This window comes from Taeniopygia guttata, chromosome Z (assembly GCF_048771995.1).
Source record: "Taeniopygia guttata chromosome Z, bTaeGut7.mat, whole genome shotgun sequence".
NCBI lineage: Eukaryota > Metazoa > Chordata > Aves > Passeriformes > Estrildidae > Taeniopygia > Taeniopygia guttata.
Genome location: NC_133063.1, coordinates 14,248,592 through 14,264,283, shown reverse-complemented (window position 1 = coordinate 14,264,283; position 15,692 = coordinate 14,248,592). Strand labels below are relative to the sequence as shown.

The 15,692-nt window shown below is 38.0% G+C and overlaps 1 protein-coding gene across 1 annotated transcript; it reads right to left on the bottom strand.

The window, feature by feature from the left end:
• Positions 1-887: 887 nt before the first annotated feature.
• Positions 888-14,349, bottom strand: HSD17B3 (hydroxysteroid 17-beta dehydrogenase 3). The gene is given in 7 exon segments (XM_072922348.1): positions 888-3,443; positions 3,751-3,803; positions 5,498-5,583; positions 9,426-9,492; positions 9,956-10,082; positions 13,893-13,974; positions 14,240-14,349. Coding segments are annotated over 7 exon segments (696 nt in total). The 3' UTR covers positions 888-3,272.
• Between the last annotated feature and the right edge of the window lie 1,343 nt (positions 14,350-15,692).

Here is a 15,692-nt window from a genome sequence, read left to right as displayed (position 1 = left end):
CATACAGAGGGCTCTCCGGGGACAAGGCCTCAGAATGTGCTTGGAGTGGATGAACTGGGAAAGAGACATGTACTGCATCTGTGCTGTATCTGAGGATGTATTGATTGAGCATATGCATGCGTAGAGAAATAGGCACTTCTACTAATGACAAACACAAACCCTACTTTCCACACTTGTGCCTCATATTCAATGTACACTTCCCCCAGAAACTTCAACAGCTTTTGGTGTACATGCAATATATAACATACCTTGCATTCTATATTTATTTGCTGCACAGCCACACAAATATAACACTTCAAAATATAACACTTTTCAGTTTAATCACTTGAAAACATAGCCTTTATGGAGTGATGAACAAACTGTTTCTATTCCTTGCTTTTCAAACCATCAATGCCGAAATGTCCAGCATAGATGTCTCATTATTTCCATATATTTGCTACATTGGGCGATAATATTCAAGTGATAGTTTTATGTCCAATTCTGACATAAAAGAACATAAGTGTATCAGCACTTTCATTGAATTCAATGGCAGAGCCAACTCATAGGAGCCCATGTGAATAAAGTGATTTTTTACAACTATTTGCATATCTGGGTCAAATCTGATTGTACTGCAGGAAAGATACATATCATTTTATGTATTGTAATTTTCATTATTTCAGTTCAGAGATCTCAGCTCAATCCTTAGTTGTTCTTTTGAGATTTATAACAACAAGTATATGAGAGATGTGTGGAAAGCTGGGACCTAAATGGTGCTATAATATATGTCTATGATATGTTGTCTATAGATGTCATTAACTTCAGTGCAGCAGACAGGAATTTCTGGAGCCAGCAGGATACATTTTGTGATTTCTTTTCCGTCTAGAAGATTACAGAGACTGTCCATCACATTTGGCAAAAAATCTCAATTATTTATTAATAGAGTCCTTGCTATCTTCATACAAGCATTTTACAAATACTTTTTGAAATGAAGAAGTTAAATGAACATGCAAAATTAAAATACAGATGAAAATTACTGTTTTTTAATGAACAGAAATCCATCTGATTAAATAGCAGAAGCAAGCCTAGCCCAGGATAAAATAGTTGGAAAGGACTTAAAGAGATCGTGTAGTTTAGCTGCCTGACCACTTCAGGGCTGACTAGAAGTTAAAGCCCAAGGTGAACAGCATGGTCCAGGTGCACTGACAGGCACAGAACATCAACCACCTTTCTAGGAAGCCTGTGACAGTGTTTCACCATCCTCTCAGCAGGGAGGTACATCCTAATGTCCAGAGCAGAGAGATCAGACCCTCCCTCCCAAGGTCCCCTCCTCAGGGAGCTGTACAGAGCAATGAGGTCACCCCTGAGCCTCCTTCTCTCCAAACCAGACAGCCCAGAGCCCTCAGCCTCTCCCCACAGGATCTGCCTTCCAGCCCTTCCACCAGCTCAGTTGTCCTCCTCTGGACCATTCCAGGACCTTCCCACCCTTCTCAGACTGTGGGGCCCAGCACTGCACACAGGACTCAGGGTGAGGCTGCACTAGGGCTGAATCCAGCAGGATGATCCCAATCCCAGCTGGTGCTGCTGTGTCTGATGCACCCCAGGATGGGATTTGCCCTCCTGGCTGCCCGGGCACACGCTGCTGGCTCAGCCTGAGCTGCTGCCAACCAGCACCCCCAGATCCCTTTTGCAGGGCTGTTCTACACACACTCCTCTCCCAGCTTATACTTGTGCCCAGCTTTACTGCATCCCAGGGGAAGACTCTGTATTTTTTCTTGTTAAATTTCATGCCACTGATAATTACCCATTGCTCCAATCTATTTCAGATCCCTCTGGAAGGCCTCTTGTCTCTGAAGAGAGTCAATAGCATCTCCTAGTTTAGTGTTGTCAGCAAATGGCCCATTCAAGTCCTGCATCCAGATCATTGATAAACTTGATAAACCAGAACTGGTCCTACAGTGAATTCCTGAGGAACACTGGTGATTGCTCACCAGGCAGATGTAGCCCTATACACTAAAACCCCTGAAGTTCTGACATTCATCCAGTTCTTCGTCCAGCACACTGTGAACCTGATCATCACAGCAGCTTGTCCAGAACACTTTGAGGGACAGCATCAAAAATCTTACCAAAATCTTACTAAATATTACTAAAATCAAGAAAAGCCTCACCTACCACCTTCCTTTCATCCACTAGGCAAGTTACCTTATTCTAGATGGGTATCAAATTAATTAGGTGGGACTTTCCCTTTATGAACTCACAATGACTATGCCTGGTGATTGCATTGTCCTTGAAATACCTTTTAACAGCATCCAATTTGATTTGACAGGCATCCAGTCAAAACATTTGTCTTCTGGACTCAATTCAGCAGTGTAGAATTACTGTGTATCCTTTTCCTATGTTGCTGCCTCTTACAGCCCATACTGAATATTGCTCAGCCATTCACAGGCTCTTGAAAGAAAAAAAAATGTTTGTAATTGCAGGCTTCCCAAAGCCCAGTGTGTACTTTACATTCTGAAAAATTTCTTTTTATCTTCTTGCAAATTTCCTTCCAAACACACACAAAACACTCACTGAAACCATGAAAATATACTGCAAACAAAATGGAAATAAAGCAAATTATCGTTTTATTCATAAATATCAAATAACCATAATTATTTCTGACCTTCAAGACTATGCTAAAATGGTAATATAAGTTTCTTAGACCCTATATTAGGCCCACAAAACCTTTTACTTCAGGCTTTCAGTAACTACATTTCTCTTAGAGGAAAATGTTAATTCCTCTGCTTTTAGCAAATCTGTTGCCTTTCTTATACTTGCATTTAATGCTCATCATTAACAGCTGCTGTGTATAAATATTTACTCTATTTTGTTAGCATGGTATCCAAGGAAATGATGTCTTTGTGACAGTACATTCTCGTTTTATGTCCTTCCTCTCCCCCACTAATAACATTTGAAATTGCTGGCCAATTTTTCTGAAGGAGTAGAGGTCTTGGAAAATTCCTTAGCAAGGTCATGAAAACAGGCAGCTGGAGAGAGGATAAAGGATAACCAGACATGAAACTGAGATCAGCTCAAGGCTCATAAGCAGAGAAAACCATACTATGTTCTTACCACTACACTTTACTTGTGTATTCCTCTCTTCATATTCATATTTTCATATTCCTCTCTTCATATACTGGTGCCATATTGGTTTTAACAACCCATTGTCTCTTTCTTGTTTGACGTCCAAGGTCTATGAAAAAGTGAAAAGAACAGGCTGAGCCCAGACAGACTTGGCTGAAGTCTTTGGAAGACATTTATACACAAGCAAATTCAATCAGAATTTCATGGATGAAACATCCAAAAATCTCATCTCCAAAGGTGACATACTCCAGTGATTCACAAACAAGTTCCTCTGCTGTTTTTGTAATATCATCAGGGTTTTGGTACATTGTCACTGGAGCAGAAACACCATCAGGAAGCACTATCTAAAATAAAAAATAATAGTAACAACAACAGTGTAGTGCTATCTAATACTTACATAAGGCACTCTGCAGAATCCCATAGCATCTGACATATTTTAACTGATATTTGCAATGGATTAGGGCACTATATGGAATCAGTGATAGTATTATGGTGAAATAAGGGAAAAGCTGCATATAGAGGGGAGACAGAACTTTTGCAGAGTCACCCAGCAGTTCACTGAAGACAGCTACACGATACGGATTTAGGCATCTCAAATATTCTTGGAGAATTTGCTAAAACAAAGGCTAATATGGCAAGATACACCAACACTGGTATGATAATTACCTTTGCTTTATACTCTGCTTGTAGTGGTTGTAGAAGTGCTTATAAAAGCCTAGATAGAACATAACCAAACCAAACCAAACAAATCATTAGCATAGGAAACTAAGTGCTTTCACTGTGTTCAGAAATGTGTGACCATGTCCTCAACACAAACAGCCTAACATTGTACAAGCTAAGTCCCAGGGCAGTGGTGTAAAATTTAAAAATAAAGCTTTCAAGATATAGCTTCTGCTGGTGCACCCGGGCCAGGCTGACTCTTTCTCTGTGCCAGAAAAAATGGAACCTGGCACTGCCCTGAGCTGGACATGCAACAAGTAGTACTGCAGACTGCATTGCAAGCTTTGAGACCTTTTAAAAGTAGACATATACATCCCCAAGTCCCACTTATTCTAGATATTGTTCCATGTGGCTCTCTGCTCTGGATGATCCCTCCGTACCAGACAGACACTTGCACTTGTTGGTTTTTTGCAATGAAAAGTGGAGCAAAATGAAACTTGTGCCTTCAGTATTCACCTAGTAGCATAATCTACAGATAAATGTTTCAAAGTCAAGCATTTCTGAATTTGAAGGAAAGTTTTAGCTTCAATCTTTTAGATTTATCTAAGTTTTTCTCCACATCATGAAGAGTATGCATATACTGACTTTATGCAAATGTTGAGTTTCTTTCAGGAGAGATTTTAGGAGTTGGACCTTTTTGAGAAATAGTCAAAAACTTGATGATGTTGAATTGCTCCTCTGTAATTAAAAATATAAAAGTCATAGTAAGGAAAAAAAAAAGACTGTTTTTCAAATCCATCATTTGATAGTCTTAAAATTGCAACACCAACACTGTCATGGTATTGCATGATACAAACAAACAAAAACAACAACAACAACAAAAAAAAAAAAAAAAAAACCAAAAAAAACCCCAAAAACAAAAAAAAAAAAAAAAAACCAGGCCAAAACAAAAGAAACCCCAAAGTTATAAGATACCTGAGAATGAAAAAAGACAAGGAGACAACATAATCTTACTAATGTACTATATCACTTGGAAGTAATGTTAAGTAAACATTTTAAACATTTTTAAGGACCTAAAATTGTCTGGTTTGAATGAAGTTCAAATTTTGAGCAATGAAGGATTTATATTGAAGGAGAAAAAGGAAATAGAAAATGATACTTTCTTACCAAAAATATACCTTTTTTTGGCCAATCTAAACTTTAGCTACATTCAAGAAAATATAATTCGAATTTTTAATTTGAAAGAAACCTGAGTTGATCAAATTAGTTTTGGAGTTTTATTCAAAATCATTCATTCCTCAGTTTTGCAAGTTCATGGATTCAAATTCAGAGAAAAAATTTAAGGTGAAATCTATGAAGTTAGGCAACTTACCAGTCACCTACCAGAATTTTATTCTTGGTTCCATAAGCAAAATCTAGCACTTTTGTGCATCTACAGTTTTAAGGAAGCTAGATAAGTGAGCCTAGAAAAATTCATCACTTCCCAGAATTAAGACAAATTGTGAGCACTGCTATAATACTATTTAATCAAAGGCAAAATCATTCCAAGGATCAGATATACCCTGAGCTGATTTCATGTACATCATTTCATTGATTCCTGGTTGTCAGGTAGTGCTAATTTATGTTACTTCATTATTTCAATGGAGCAATGCTATTCATATACTCATCATTCGTTATATTGATACAATGCTTTGATAAACACTTAATGGGGATTTCTTCATAAAGCAGTGTGGAAGACTTATCTTAGTAGCTGAGTACATTGTATATAATGGACAAGGGAAAGTACTTGAACCAGAGGACAGATTCACAATTAGAACTTTCTGACTGAAATTGAATTTAAAAAGTTACATTCTGTTTACACTCTATGGGATTATAGTAAAAGGTTGCATCAGCAGAAAACACTTTTTTCCCCAGAAGGCATAACTCTCCTATACTGTCAAGTGTGCCCTCAAAAGACCCCTTTTTTACAATTTAGTTTGGTCTAAACCAGACAGGAATAATGTAATAAGTGAAAATGAAATGCCTGCCACAGTCAGAACCATGGGAACATTGTACATGCAATTGTACATCTAACAGAGAAAAAAGTCTGTCATCAGAGGAAATTTTTTATTCTCCTAAGTAATTGGCTGATCCCCTTTGGTCTCTAGCCAGCACATTATTTTTCCTGCTCCATGGATCTGTTGGTTTTGTTTCCCCATTCACAACTCCCTGTACACATCACTAAAACCCAATGCATTTAGCAACAATGAGATAAAAACAAAACAAAATAAAAATTAAACAGCAAGAAGTGTTTTTTCTGCCAAAACTAAAAGCATGTACTGGCCTCTAAAATGCAGTATTTAACAATATTTTCTAGAAAATCCATCCATAGTGCCAAACTTCTAGTTTAAGTACCCCATGTCTAAAATACATGTAGTTTTAAAAGGAAGACAGGGATCCTTAATCACAGAGATGAATTAATATCGCTAATTAGTAATATGGGTATTTCCAGAGCTTGAAAAGCATTATTCCAAGCCAAACTACCACTCTTAGAAGAACAGATGATACATTCAAATGCTGTTTCTTGCTTGATTAGGCCCATCACATTCTCTTATATTTCTGCCACACATTTTTAACTGGGGACAGATATATATTTTGTTTCCTGCTCTGTTCTACAATTGACTGACAATTTGTGGGAGTTCCTATGCATATAATCATAAAGCACTAACAGAACTAAAAGATACCTTACTGATTGATAGAGTGTGAAGTCCAGAAGTTAATGAAAAAGCCTAACTACCACTAAAGTCTTTGAAGGTAGAAGCTTAACACAGTTCAAAGTTATAGAAAAAATACCTTGCTTGCATCTGTTTCAAAATTATTTTTGTCATTTATAAGACAAGTATTTTAAGAATTCTTTCCATCCCCCATCTTCCTGACAGCATTTTTGAACTGATTTTATTTTAAATAACAGGTTTTTTCACTTGATCAAGCCATATATATACAGCTCAAATGGCTAAAATATGGCATATTCAACATTTTGGAAAATATTTTAGAAATTCTTGTGGCCTGAAAATCATCCGAGTTGTCAGAAAATTCCTAAGGTTAGCCTCTAAGCAGTGAGAGTCTTATGTTTATCCAAAGCTTTTCAACAGTTTCTGAATTTCATAATTCTTCAACATGGAAACATAACTGCAAGGAGAACGTCAATTCCATGTTCCTTTTGCATTTTCCCTTCTGCCTGCAGCTGGACAGAAATTGTAGAAAATCAGGAAAATATATCAATTTTTTCTGCTTCCAGAAAGAGATGTAGGACCTGTTTTAGTGCTAATTTTTTTTTTTTTCATTCTTATTTTAGCAATAGACTTAATCACACATCTGATTTTTGAAGTGAAATTAGATGCATTTGTTCAGGTAAGAAATCAGCTTTTCTTTGTGCTTTTGAAGGGTATTATTGATAGTAAGCCTAAGTACCAAGGCGAAGTCATACTTGCACTATGAATTGTGTCAAGACAGCAGTGCGATCTAATTTGTAAAGGGCAGTAGTGAAAAGTAGTGCAAATTAATGGCACAGTTTAATTGAACACTTGTTATTTCCTGATTTTTTTTTTCAGTTATGTCATTGTGCTCAAGAAGATAGTAGGAGCAATGTGGGTTGATAAAGTCTGACAACACAGGGCAGTCACATCAGCATGGATGAAGAGGGATTTCCAAACAAAGCACAAAACATGAGAAAAGATCCTTCTTTTGCAGTGCTGAAAATCCCAGTGACATCTGTGGGAGTCAGGATACCTGGACCTCAGGCATTGCACTGAGAGAAATGGCAAATGGGATTTTAGCAGGAATCCAGAGAGGGGAAAGGAAAATCCAATATTTGGACCTAACCATGAGGAATGCTGGCTAGGAGAGTACTTTCTTCTCTGTAATTTGGAGGAAAGAGAATATTCGTGAAACACTCAAAAGAATGTGGTTGCAGCAGTGGGGAAAGCAATGCCCAGACACTGCAAAAACAAAAGAGATTGATTCTGAGATATATGTAAAGTGGGAAATGATGAAAAGAAAAACCTTCTGTATCCAGACTGAGAGGGTACAGAATGGCCTATATATAGCATTCAGATATTGCCGATATTTCTGTTCTTTTGACATAGAATATATCCTAGGAGCAGAAATGTCACAAAGCTACTTACAGAATGTGCTTCCATTGACTGGTATTACATGATTTACTATCTTGAGTCATTAAGCAGCAGTACAAATTTGGGATGTAAATTTTGAAAGCCAGAGAAGGACAAACATCTGCTGTTAGTTTTCATGCCATTTTTAGAAAGACATGAAAGGCATGAAAGCCAAGGTTGAGATCTTTTGCTCATGTTCATGTTAACATGCTGCTTGCAAACAGCAGAGCAATACAAATCTTAATCAGAGTTGAAAAGCATGAAATACTAAATGTTCTTGGAGGCAAAAGAGCCAACCAAAATTAGCACCAAGGAGTAACAATACAGAATTAGGAGACAGTTTCTGGAGTTTCTGTCCTGCATTGATCCAAAAACACGTTGGCAAAAGAGAATTGTGACAAAAATCGCAAGTACAGTGCTAAAATTCAAACTGTAGGTTTACCAGTGTTGAAAACTTTAATTCTGAAGCAAATCTCCCTGCATATCAAAGCAAAAATGATTTGTGAAATATTTTAGCTGTTTCAGTTGTAGTGCAAAAATGAGTTTCAACTGAGCAAAATTTTCCAGTCAGTTCTGATCAAAATATTTCACAGGTAGTAGAAACAGGTGGGTTCCTTAAATTAACACTGACATTCCTGCTGAAAATCTCTGTCTGCTGATGAATTAAATGATAATACACAGAAAAGCTAGTTGGTCACTCTAATATGGGACTGATTTTTTTCTGATGAAATACATTACAGCACTAGAACAGATGGGAATGTGTCACATACCCACCTGAAACAGAAATATTGCAGTTGACAAGGTCCAGCAGGAAGCAACAAAACAGTAAATTTGTCCTTAAGTCAGAGTTTGAGGGAAGCAGCCTGCCTGAGATTCTCTGATTTGGAAGAGATGATGACATAAAAACTGAATGAATCCTGAGAGGGGTTCTATCAAGATACACACTTAGAAATTCTGGCCTTTTCATTGCAAGTGATACAGAGGTAAATAATAATAAGGCAATGGAGAACTTGATCACATCCTTAATCCTGTCACTCAGTTCAACCACTGTAAATTAATTCCCCCACTAAGTAAACAATATTTAAATGAGGTTTCTTTTTTCTTTTTTTCTTTCTTATTTTTTCTTGATTTGGTTTGTTTGTTTTTTTATTTCCAAATACTTAAGCAATGTGTCCCAAAGAAACTAAGTTTACATAACGCTAACAAGAACCCAATATTTTCAGCTGTGGCTGTGGATGGACTGGACCCCATTGTACTACAAGCCAGCAGGGAGTCAGGGAGTCTGCTAATCCCTGCTACAAACAGGTCAGCTGTACTCTCCCCTCTATCAGTGGATGCTTCCTGTAGTTTAGCTGAAAACTACTATTCCTTTTCTCTTTCAAGCTCTTCCAAGCATTAAAACCAAGTCAAAATATGCTTCTTCAGGCCCAGTTTGTTTCCAACCCAACTGAACAGTTAATACTTGTTCAATAAACTCATTGTTATATTAGAAGATGAAATCTACAGAATAATCATAACTCTTCTATGTTTGACCCATTAAGGAAACGGCATGGAAGAGGATTATGAAGCATTCAAACATTGCTAACTAGTCAGAGAAAATACAATGTTAAGAATCAAATCTAGACAAAGTGCATCATTCATCTAGTTAAAGAAATTCCTTCTCCTCAAGACCCAGAAGATTGTGAGCTACATGTGAAGAGAAATACTATTTAGCATCAAGTCTTGTTTCCACTGAAATCACTGATACTGATGAGTGATGTCTTTGGGGAATAGAAAAACAGACTTGCTAAAGTTGTTTGTGTGTTGTTGCTGTTGCTTAATTTCTTTAACTATTAAAAGGACTTTCTTTAAAAATATAAAAAACCTTCCAAAATGCCATGTTTTCACTGTTGCTTCATGAGTCATACCAGATAATAAGCCACAGACTCATGTATACTTGGTTTTAAGCATTGGCTAACAAGTTGATACAACACATCATTTATACAATGATCTGTTTAATACACTACAGCTATAAAATACTTGTCAATTAACAGACCTTAATGACTGACCCAGAACACCTATATCCACATCCTTCAGATATTTTTCACCAAATTTTACACAATTACAAAAATATACCAAATTTTTAGTGAAATCATATTGTATACCCTTCACCCTTTTCTGTGGCCAGCCCTGTAACTAAAGAAAAACCCAAAACCGAAGACCAACCAGCCAAGAAAACTTGTTTTCATCTACTCAGAAACAGGGAGAACTGTAAAGAGAGAAACAACCAGATGTCTTGCTAAGTAATGTCCATTGTACATCAAGCAATTGTTTCAACCTTCTTACTCTACGAAATAACACAACACACGCATAATATTCTCACTCTACCTAGTTGTATTCAGGAAAACGGTCTGGAATATATAGGATGAATTTATGCCCTGAAATCAATGGAATTTTTCTTACAAGATCTAAACAACTTTTAGTCCTTCAGAAAGGTAAACCAAAACAAATTCAGAAATAACCCACACAGGATTTGTTCCCCTTGTTATCATAATATTTATAGATGAACACCGTCAGCATACATTAGACAAATGAATGTGAATGCCAGATCCCCTATGCAAGCACAACTTTGCAGAACAGTTTAAAAGAATTTTGATGGATAAGGTAAGCATTTTAACAAGTGGAACTTATCTTTTTACACAGTAGGAGGGGTAAACAAGGATGGATGGGATGTAGCATTTTCTGCATTATTTTTTAAAAATTCCTTGCCTGTTTTAACATTTGCACTCTCATGGTCTGAACCTTTCTTGGGATTTTGCAGCCCTAAAAGGCATTTTAGAGAGCCTATAGAGTAAATTTTACAAGGTCAATTAGAAGGGAAAGGGAAATGTGTGTGATTTTTCCAATGTCATTTCTATGCAGGAGGTGAGCGCAGCTGTACATTGCCATTTTTTTTTCAGCACTTGATTTATTGCTGTTCATATTTTCAATGCAGTTGCATGAGGAAAAGAAGTAGAAACTCTTATTTACTCATTTTTAAAGGCAAGACTCTCTGTTAAAAGGGCCCTCTAACTAGAGGGTTAGTCTCCTAAGCTCTAAATAAGGTCTCCTCTAAATAGATGTTTACATTGTAAATTTCTGCTACTAAACCCAGTTGCCCAAGTTTTATGGGCAACCTGAAATCCAGATGAAGTTTGCTGAAAAAGTGACAGACAAAGCTTGGAAATGTCAATAGAATATCAGATTGCAGGATATCTGCAAGTGGCAGGAATTCAGGTGCACACTCATGGCAAAAAGTGCACGTGGCTTTTGGCAAGATGTCTTTTGCTGGTGTGTATTCTGATCTTATAATACAGAAAACAGAAAGCATTGCCTTGAACAGGAATCAGACTTGCTGAACTATTACCCAGAAATTTTGTCTCATCCAGTGGTGCTCATTCAACTAACAACAGGCCTCGTGCCAGGTCCTGTGGGAGACCAAGGACACAGAAAGTTGGCTTTGGGTCCAGCAGGCCAATTTGTGACAAATCAAAATCAAAATTGTGACCTCTGTTGGAGTGGAGAATGAGATAAAGTTGCTACCTTCCAGTTGTTCCTGTTTGTCCCTCAAAGCTCTTTGCAAACTGCTAGTTTTGACCACCTTACACTACTCAAATAATACAGTTTGAGGAAACTGCAAGCACACTGACTGCAGATCTGAAATGTGGGTTGCATCTTGCATGCAGTTTTAGAGGACATCTGTCTCCATGACAGAAGAAAGGAGGAAGGACTGCCCTTTTTCTTGCCCTTTTTCTAAGCTGCAGTTCTGTGTATGAAAGAGACAAAACATCCTTTGAACTTTCAACCTATAAAAGCAACTCTAGTGGCAAATGACCCTGTCATGGTCCCAGGCTGGGCGAATGGTGAAACTATAAATAAAAGGACATTGTGAGTGTAAATGCAGTGAGTGGGAAAGAACAGAGCAACAGCTGGAGCAGACACCTACAGTGACCTTCTGTTTGAAGAGCTCTATAAACAAAATGAGATGGTCTTAAAATGTACAGTGATGTTGTGGCCATCTTTCTCGTGGGCAATCAGAAGGGCAGCCAAAACTAGAGCAACATAAAAATGAGGATCAAACAAGCCATTTGGGCTTTCTCTGCAACTCCTTGTCTGTACAGAACTGTATGGCTGCAACCAGCACTGTCAGCCAACAAACAAGTACTCCAGATGGGTTTCCTCTGTCTCTTATAAAAATAAACCAATATATTAAAAACCAATAAAACTCTCATGCTGACAAATGAATTACCCAGGGATAGCTCTTCAGAAAATTATAGCAATTCTGCAAAGGAGAGAGCCAAAAAACAATTTTCAATGTTTCTTATGTCTCTCCCTCTCTGTGACAAAGATTTATGATAGTCTTTGAAGATACAAGCCATTACATCTCTGTTTAAAACTCCTAAGTGTCATAGAGGTAAAAGGCCTAGCTTTTCAAACACCAGGACAGGTTATTGTCTTTTGTCTTTTTTTAAATTTTTTAAAATTTTATTTTAAATAATGGAGTAAAGACTAATTTAAGGAAAATTAAAAGTGGAACCAAGTTGGTTAGTTCAATGTGTTATAAGATGTATTGCTAAGACTTTTACATCTAACTCCTTCTAACCTTAGGCCAGTTCGTAATCTGCTGTCAGATAGGATAATGTGCTGCTTTTTGAAATTTACCAAAAAGCTAATCAATCAGAATAAATAAATCATGAAGTTGTTTAGGACATAGAGCATTCCAGAATCAATTCCTCCTATTTAGATAGTTTAGAGAGTTATGAAGATGTTCTGAAAATCAACATAGCAAAATGAATGCCCAAATGGAACAAGAACTGATCTTGAAAGGCCTTCTTGAAGTACTACAGCAATACTTGAATATAAAGAGAGAAGCACTAAATCTTAGACGGTGTTCATATTCAGTGGAAATTTACAGATAGGAGAGTAAATTGAGATTTAGTGTATTTTGCAGAAGTGGCTTTTTTGGTTTGTTTGCTTGTTTGCTTATTTGGCTTTAACAACAGTATGGTACAGATTTGCAAAGAGGAGCTAGCTCTGCCTGCACAGCTTGCTAAGGAAATACAAGCAGAAGAAATGAAACAGGACTGCAGTTAGTAGCATTCCATCATTCCTAATCCCCTGGTATTCTGGTTTGATCAATGTTTCACAACTGCAGTACTAAATGTGTTAAATGAGCAGTATACCTGTGCTAGTGATTCTGTCTGCCCTCTGTAACATCTGCTTTGGTATTTTTATCTCATTAAAAAAAAAAAACTTTCCAGTCTGAATGGATGGAAATCTGGTTTTCAATTCAAGTGTATCTTTGGAGAAATGTTTTTCTTACTGTGGGTTTCTGAGTGCTGTTCTCAGGCACACCTGTGGCCCACAGAACTTGGAAAGCCAAACATTGAATGTCTGTAATTACCCACAGCTTAGACTCTTTTAATTTATAGCACCCAGTATCCAAACAGATGTGGCAATATAATTAGGCAAATAATACAATCATTTTGAAAATGGAGCAAGTCTTTTCAATATTATGTCCAATGGACTGTGAAAAAGTATTGTGTAGATATTAAAAAAAAAAAAAAGCAAACAAGAGTAATATGTCCAGAGCTTCCTGGTGGTTTAAGTGCCTCCACAGCAGATACTCTATGCTTTTCGTTATTGTATTTTTCTCTCTTTCCTTTCGTTTGTGCCATCTACTTGTTGTTAAGGTAGTAGTTTCCAACCTGATACAATAAATAACAGATGACACACTCTGGACTTCAGCCAAAACCTGCCGAAAACAATTCAAATACCTCATCGGGATTTGCCACCTATTTCAGCAAGTTGTGGGAAAGACTGTGACCACAACTAGGCGGAACCATGTCTCGTGGTGCCTCCTTTGGTCTGCGACTAGCTCGGTGTTCAGCACTCTTGACAACAAAGGCCACCCCCTATGACCACCGCGGGTGAGGGGTGTGACCTGTGAGTTCAGCTCGGCCAGACCAGTAAAGGACCTTGTGTGACGGTGATAAAGACACGGGAGTCGTCCTTCTGAGGGTACCGCTGCTCCAAGTTTATTGGCAGCCTGAAAGACCAACCTCAGCTTGAATCAGGTATGCCGCAAAAGGCAACTGAGTACAGCTTGTAGGGGTTTATAGACAGGGGTGGCAGCATGGGAGGGAACAACTGGGGACCAATAGGGAATAACCAGGGAGTGGTGAAGGGAGTGACAATCAAAGGAGGGATCCAATAAGGTGAGAGGGAGGGCGGGGTCCCCAGGGATCAGCCTATCACCTGAGGCCCTGGCTGGAAGGTTCCGGATAGAAGGGAGAGGCCTCAGGGTGACAGACAGGCCCGAGTTGGGGTCAGGGGAATGACTCAGTGGAAGGTTACCCATTAGGGGTGGGGAGAGGGAAGACTGACAGCGAAAGCGGGAGGAGGAGAAGGAGGGACGGACCATGTAACATAAAGAGGGGGAGAGGGAGAAACCATAATATAGGGGAACTAAAACCACACCCCAACAACCGTGTATAAACTTTATAAGTGTAGCCTGACTTCTGGGGTCACACAAGATACCTCCCCACACCTTGGATTACATGGATAACACTGCTGCTGTCAGCAAAGCTCGGAGCTGTCAGTGAACGGGTGAAAATCCATGGGTGGGTGCAGAAGGTGCAGGAGTGTTTGCAGGACAGGCAAGTCCTTCACCACATGCAGCTACACAGTGCACTGCAGTATGGCCTCAGTTAGGAAGGTGTCCAGTGGAGCGCCTTGTACTCAATCATAATGCAGAGGAATTTACAGCTTTCCTCATCAGGTACCCCTTGCTTTCCAAGGGAAAACAAATATATTTTAAAAAAATTTTTTTTAAAAAAAGAGGCATGTTGAATAGAAAATTTCTGGGTCCATTCCTTGATTTCAGTAGTTGCAGTTTGAAAATCTGCAGACTTTTTCATCCAAGTCTGCCACATCCCTGATAGATGTGCTGGTCTCTTAGGTAAGTACCCTGGACCTGATACTCTGTTGGACTCAGCTGCTAAGGCTCCTTAAAGACAGGTCTTTCCAACTTGTATAGATATAGTTTTGGGTTGACACATACTTTTAAACATGTAAATCAAGGAATGTGCTGGATAGAAGCCATGTATAGAAAAAGAGACAGTGGAAAGAATGATTTTCATTCTAGCAATCTGTAAAGTTAATGGAGGATAAAAACTCATTTGACTCCTAAATAAATTCTAACTGTCAATCTTAAAGTATTTATACAAGACATTCACCAGGATTAATGGTTAATTTCCTTTGAAGAAAAGAAAGGGAACATTAATTCTAAAGGCACTATTTAACTGTTCAATCAAGAGCCAAATGTGATTTGAAAGCCTTAAAAAAACCAACCAAACAACCCACCAACCAACCAAAAAACAAACCTGGTACTTTGATTTTGTTTTTAATCTTCCTCTGCTCTGCTCCTAGAACTACTTTAAAGGTAACTTATTTTTCTGTATTTACAGATTTTTAAGGGCAGATAAAGGTAGTAAAGAGCACACATTCACCTTTTTTTAGCCCATTACAGGCTTTGAAAGTAAACATATATTTTTATAGTGATCCATGTCTAGAAGAGCTCAAGCGACACAGTAATATAAAAAAGTTTTTAGTATTGGAGAAATACTTGGAGGTAAGCTGTAGCAATATCCAGCACCCTGCTGTGCTAGATAACAAGGGAAAAGACTTGCAGATCCCTGTAAAGGGAGGTAAATGGGAGGATAATTTTAAGACAAATGTTTACCAAAAGTTCTCCTTATCATCACT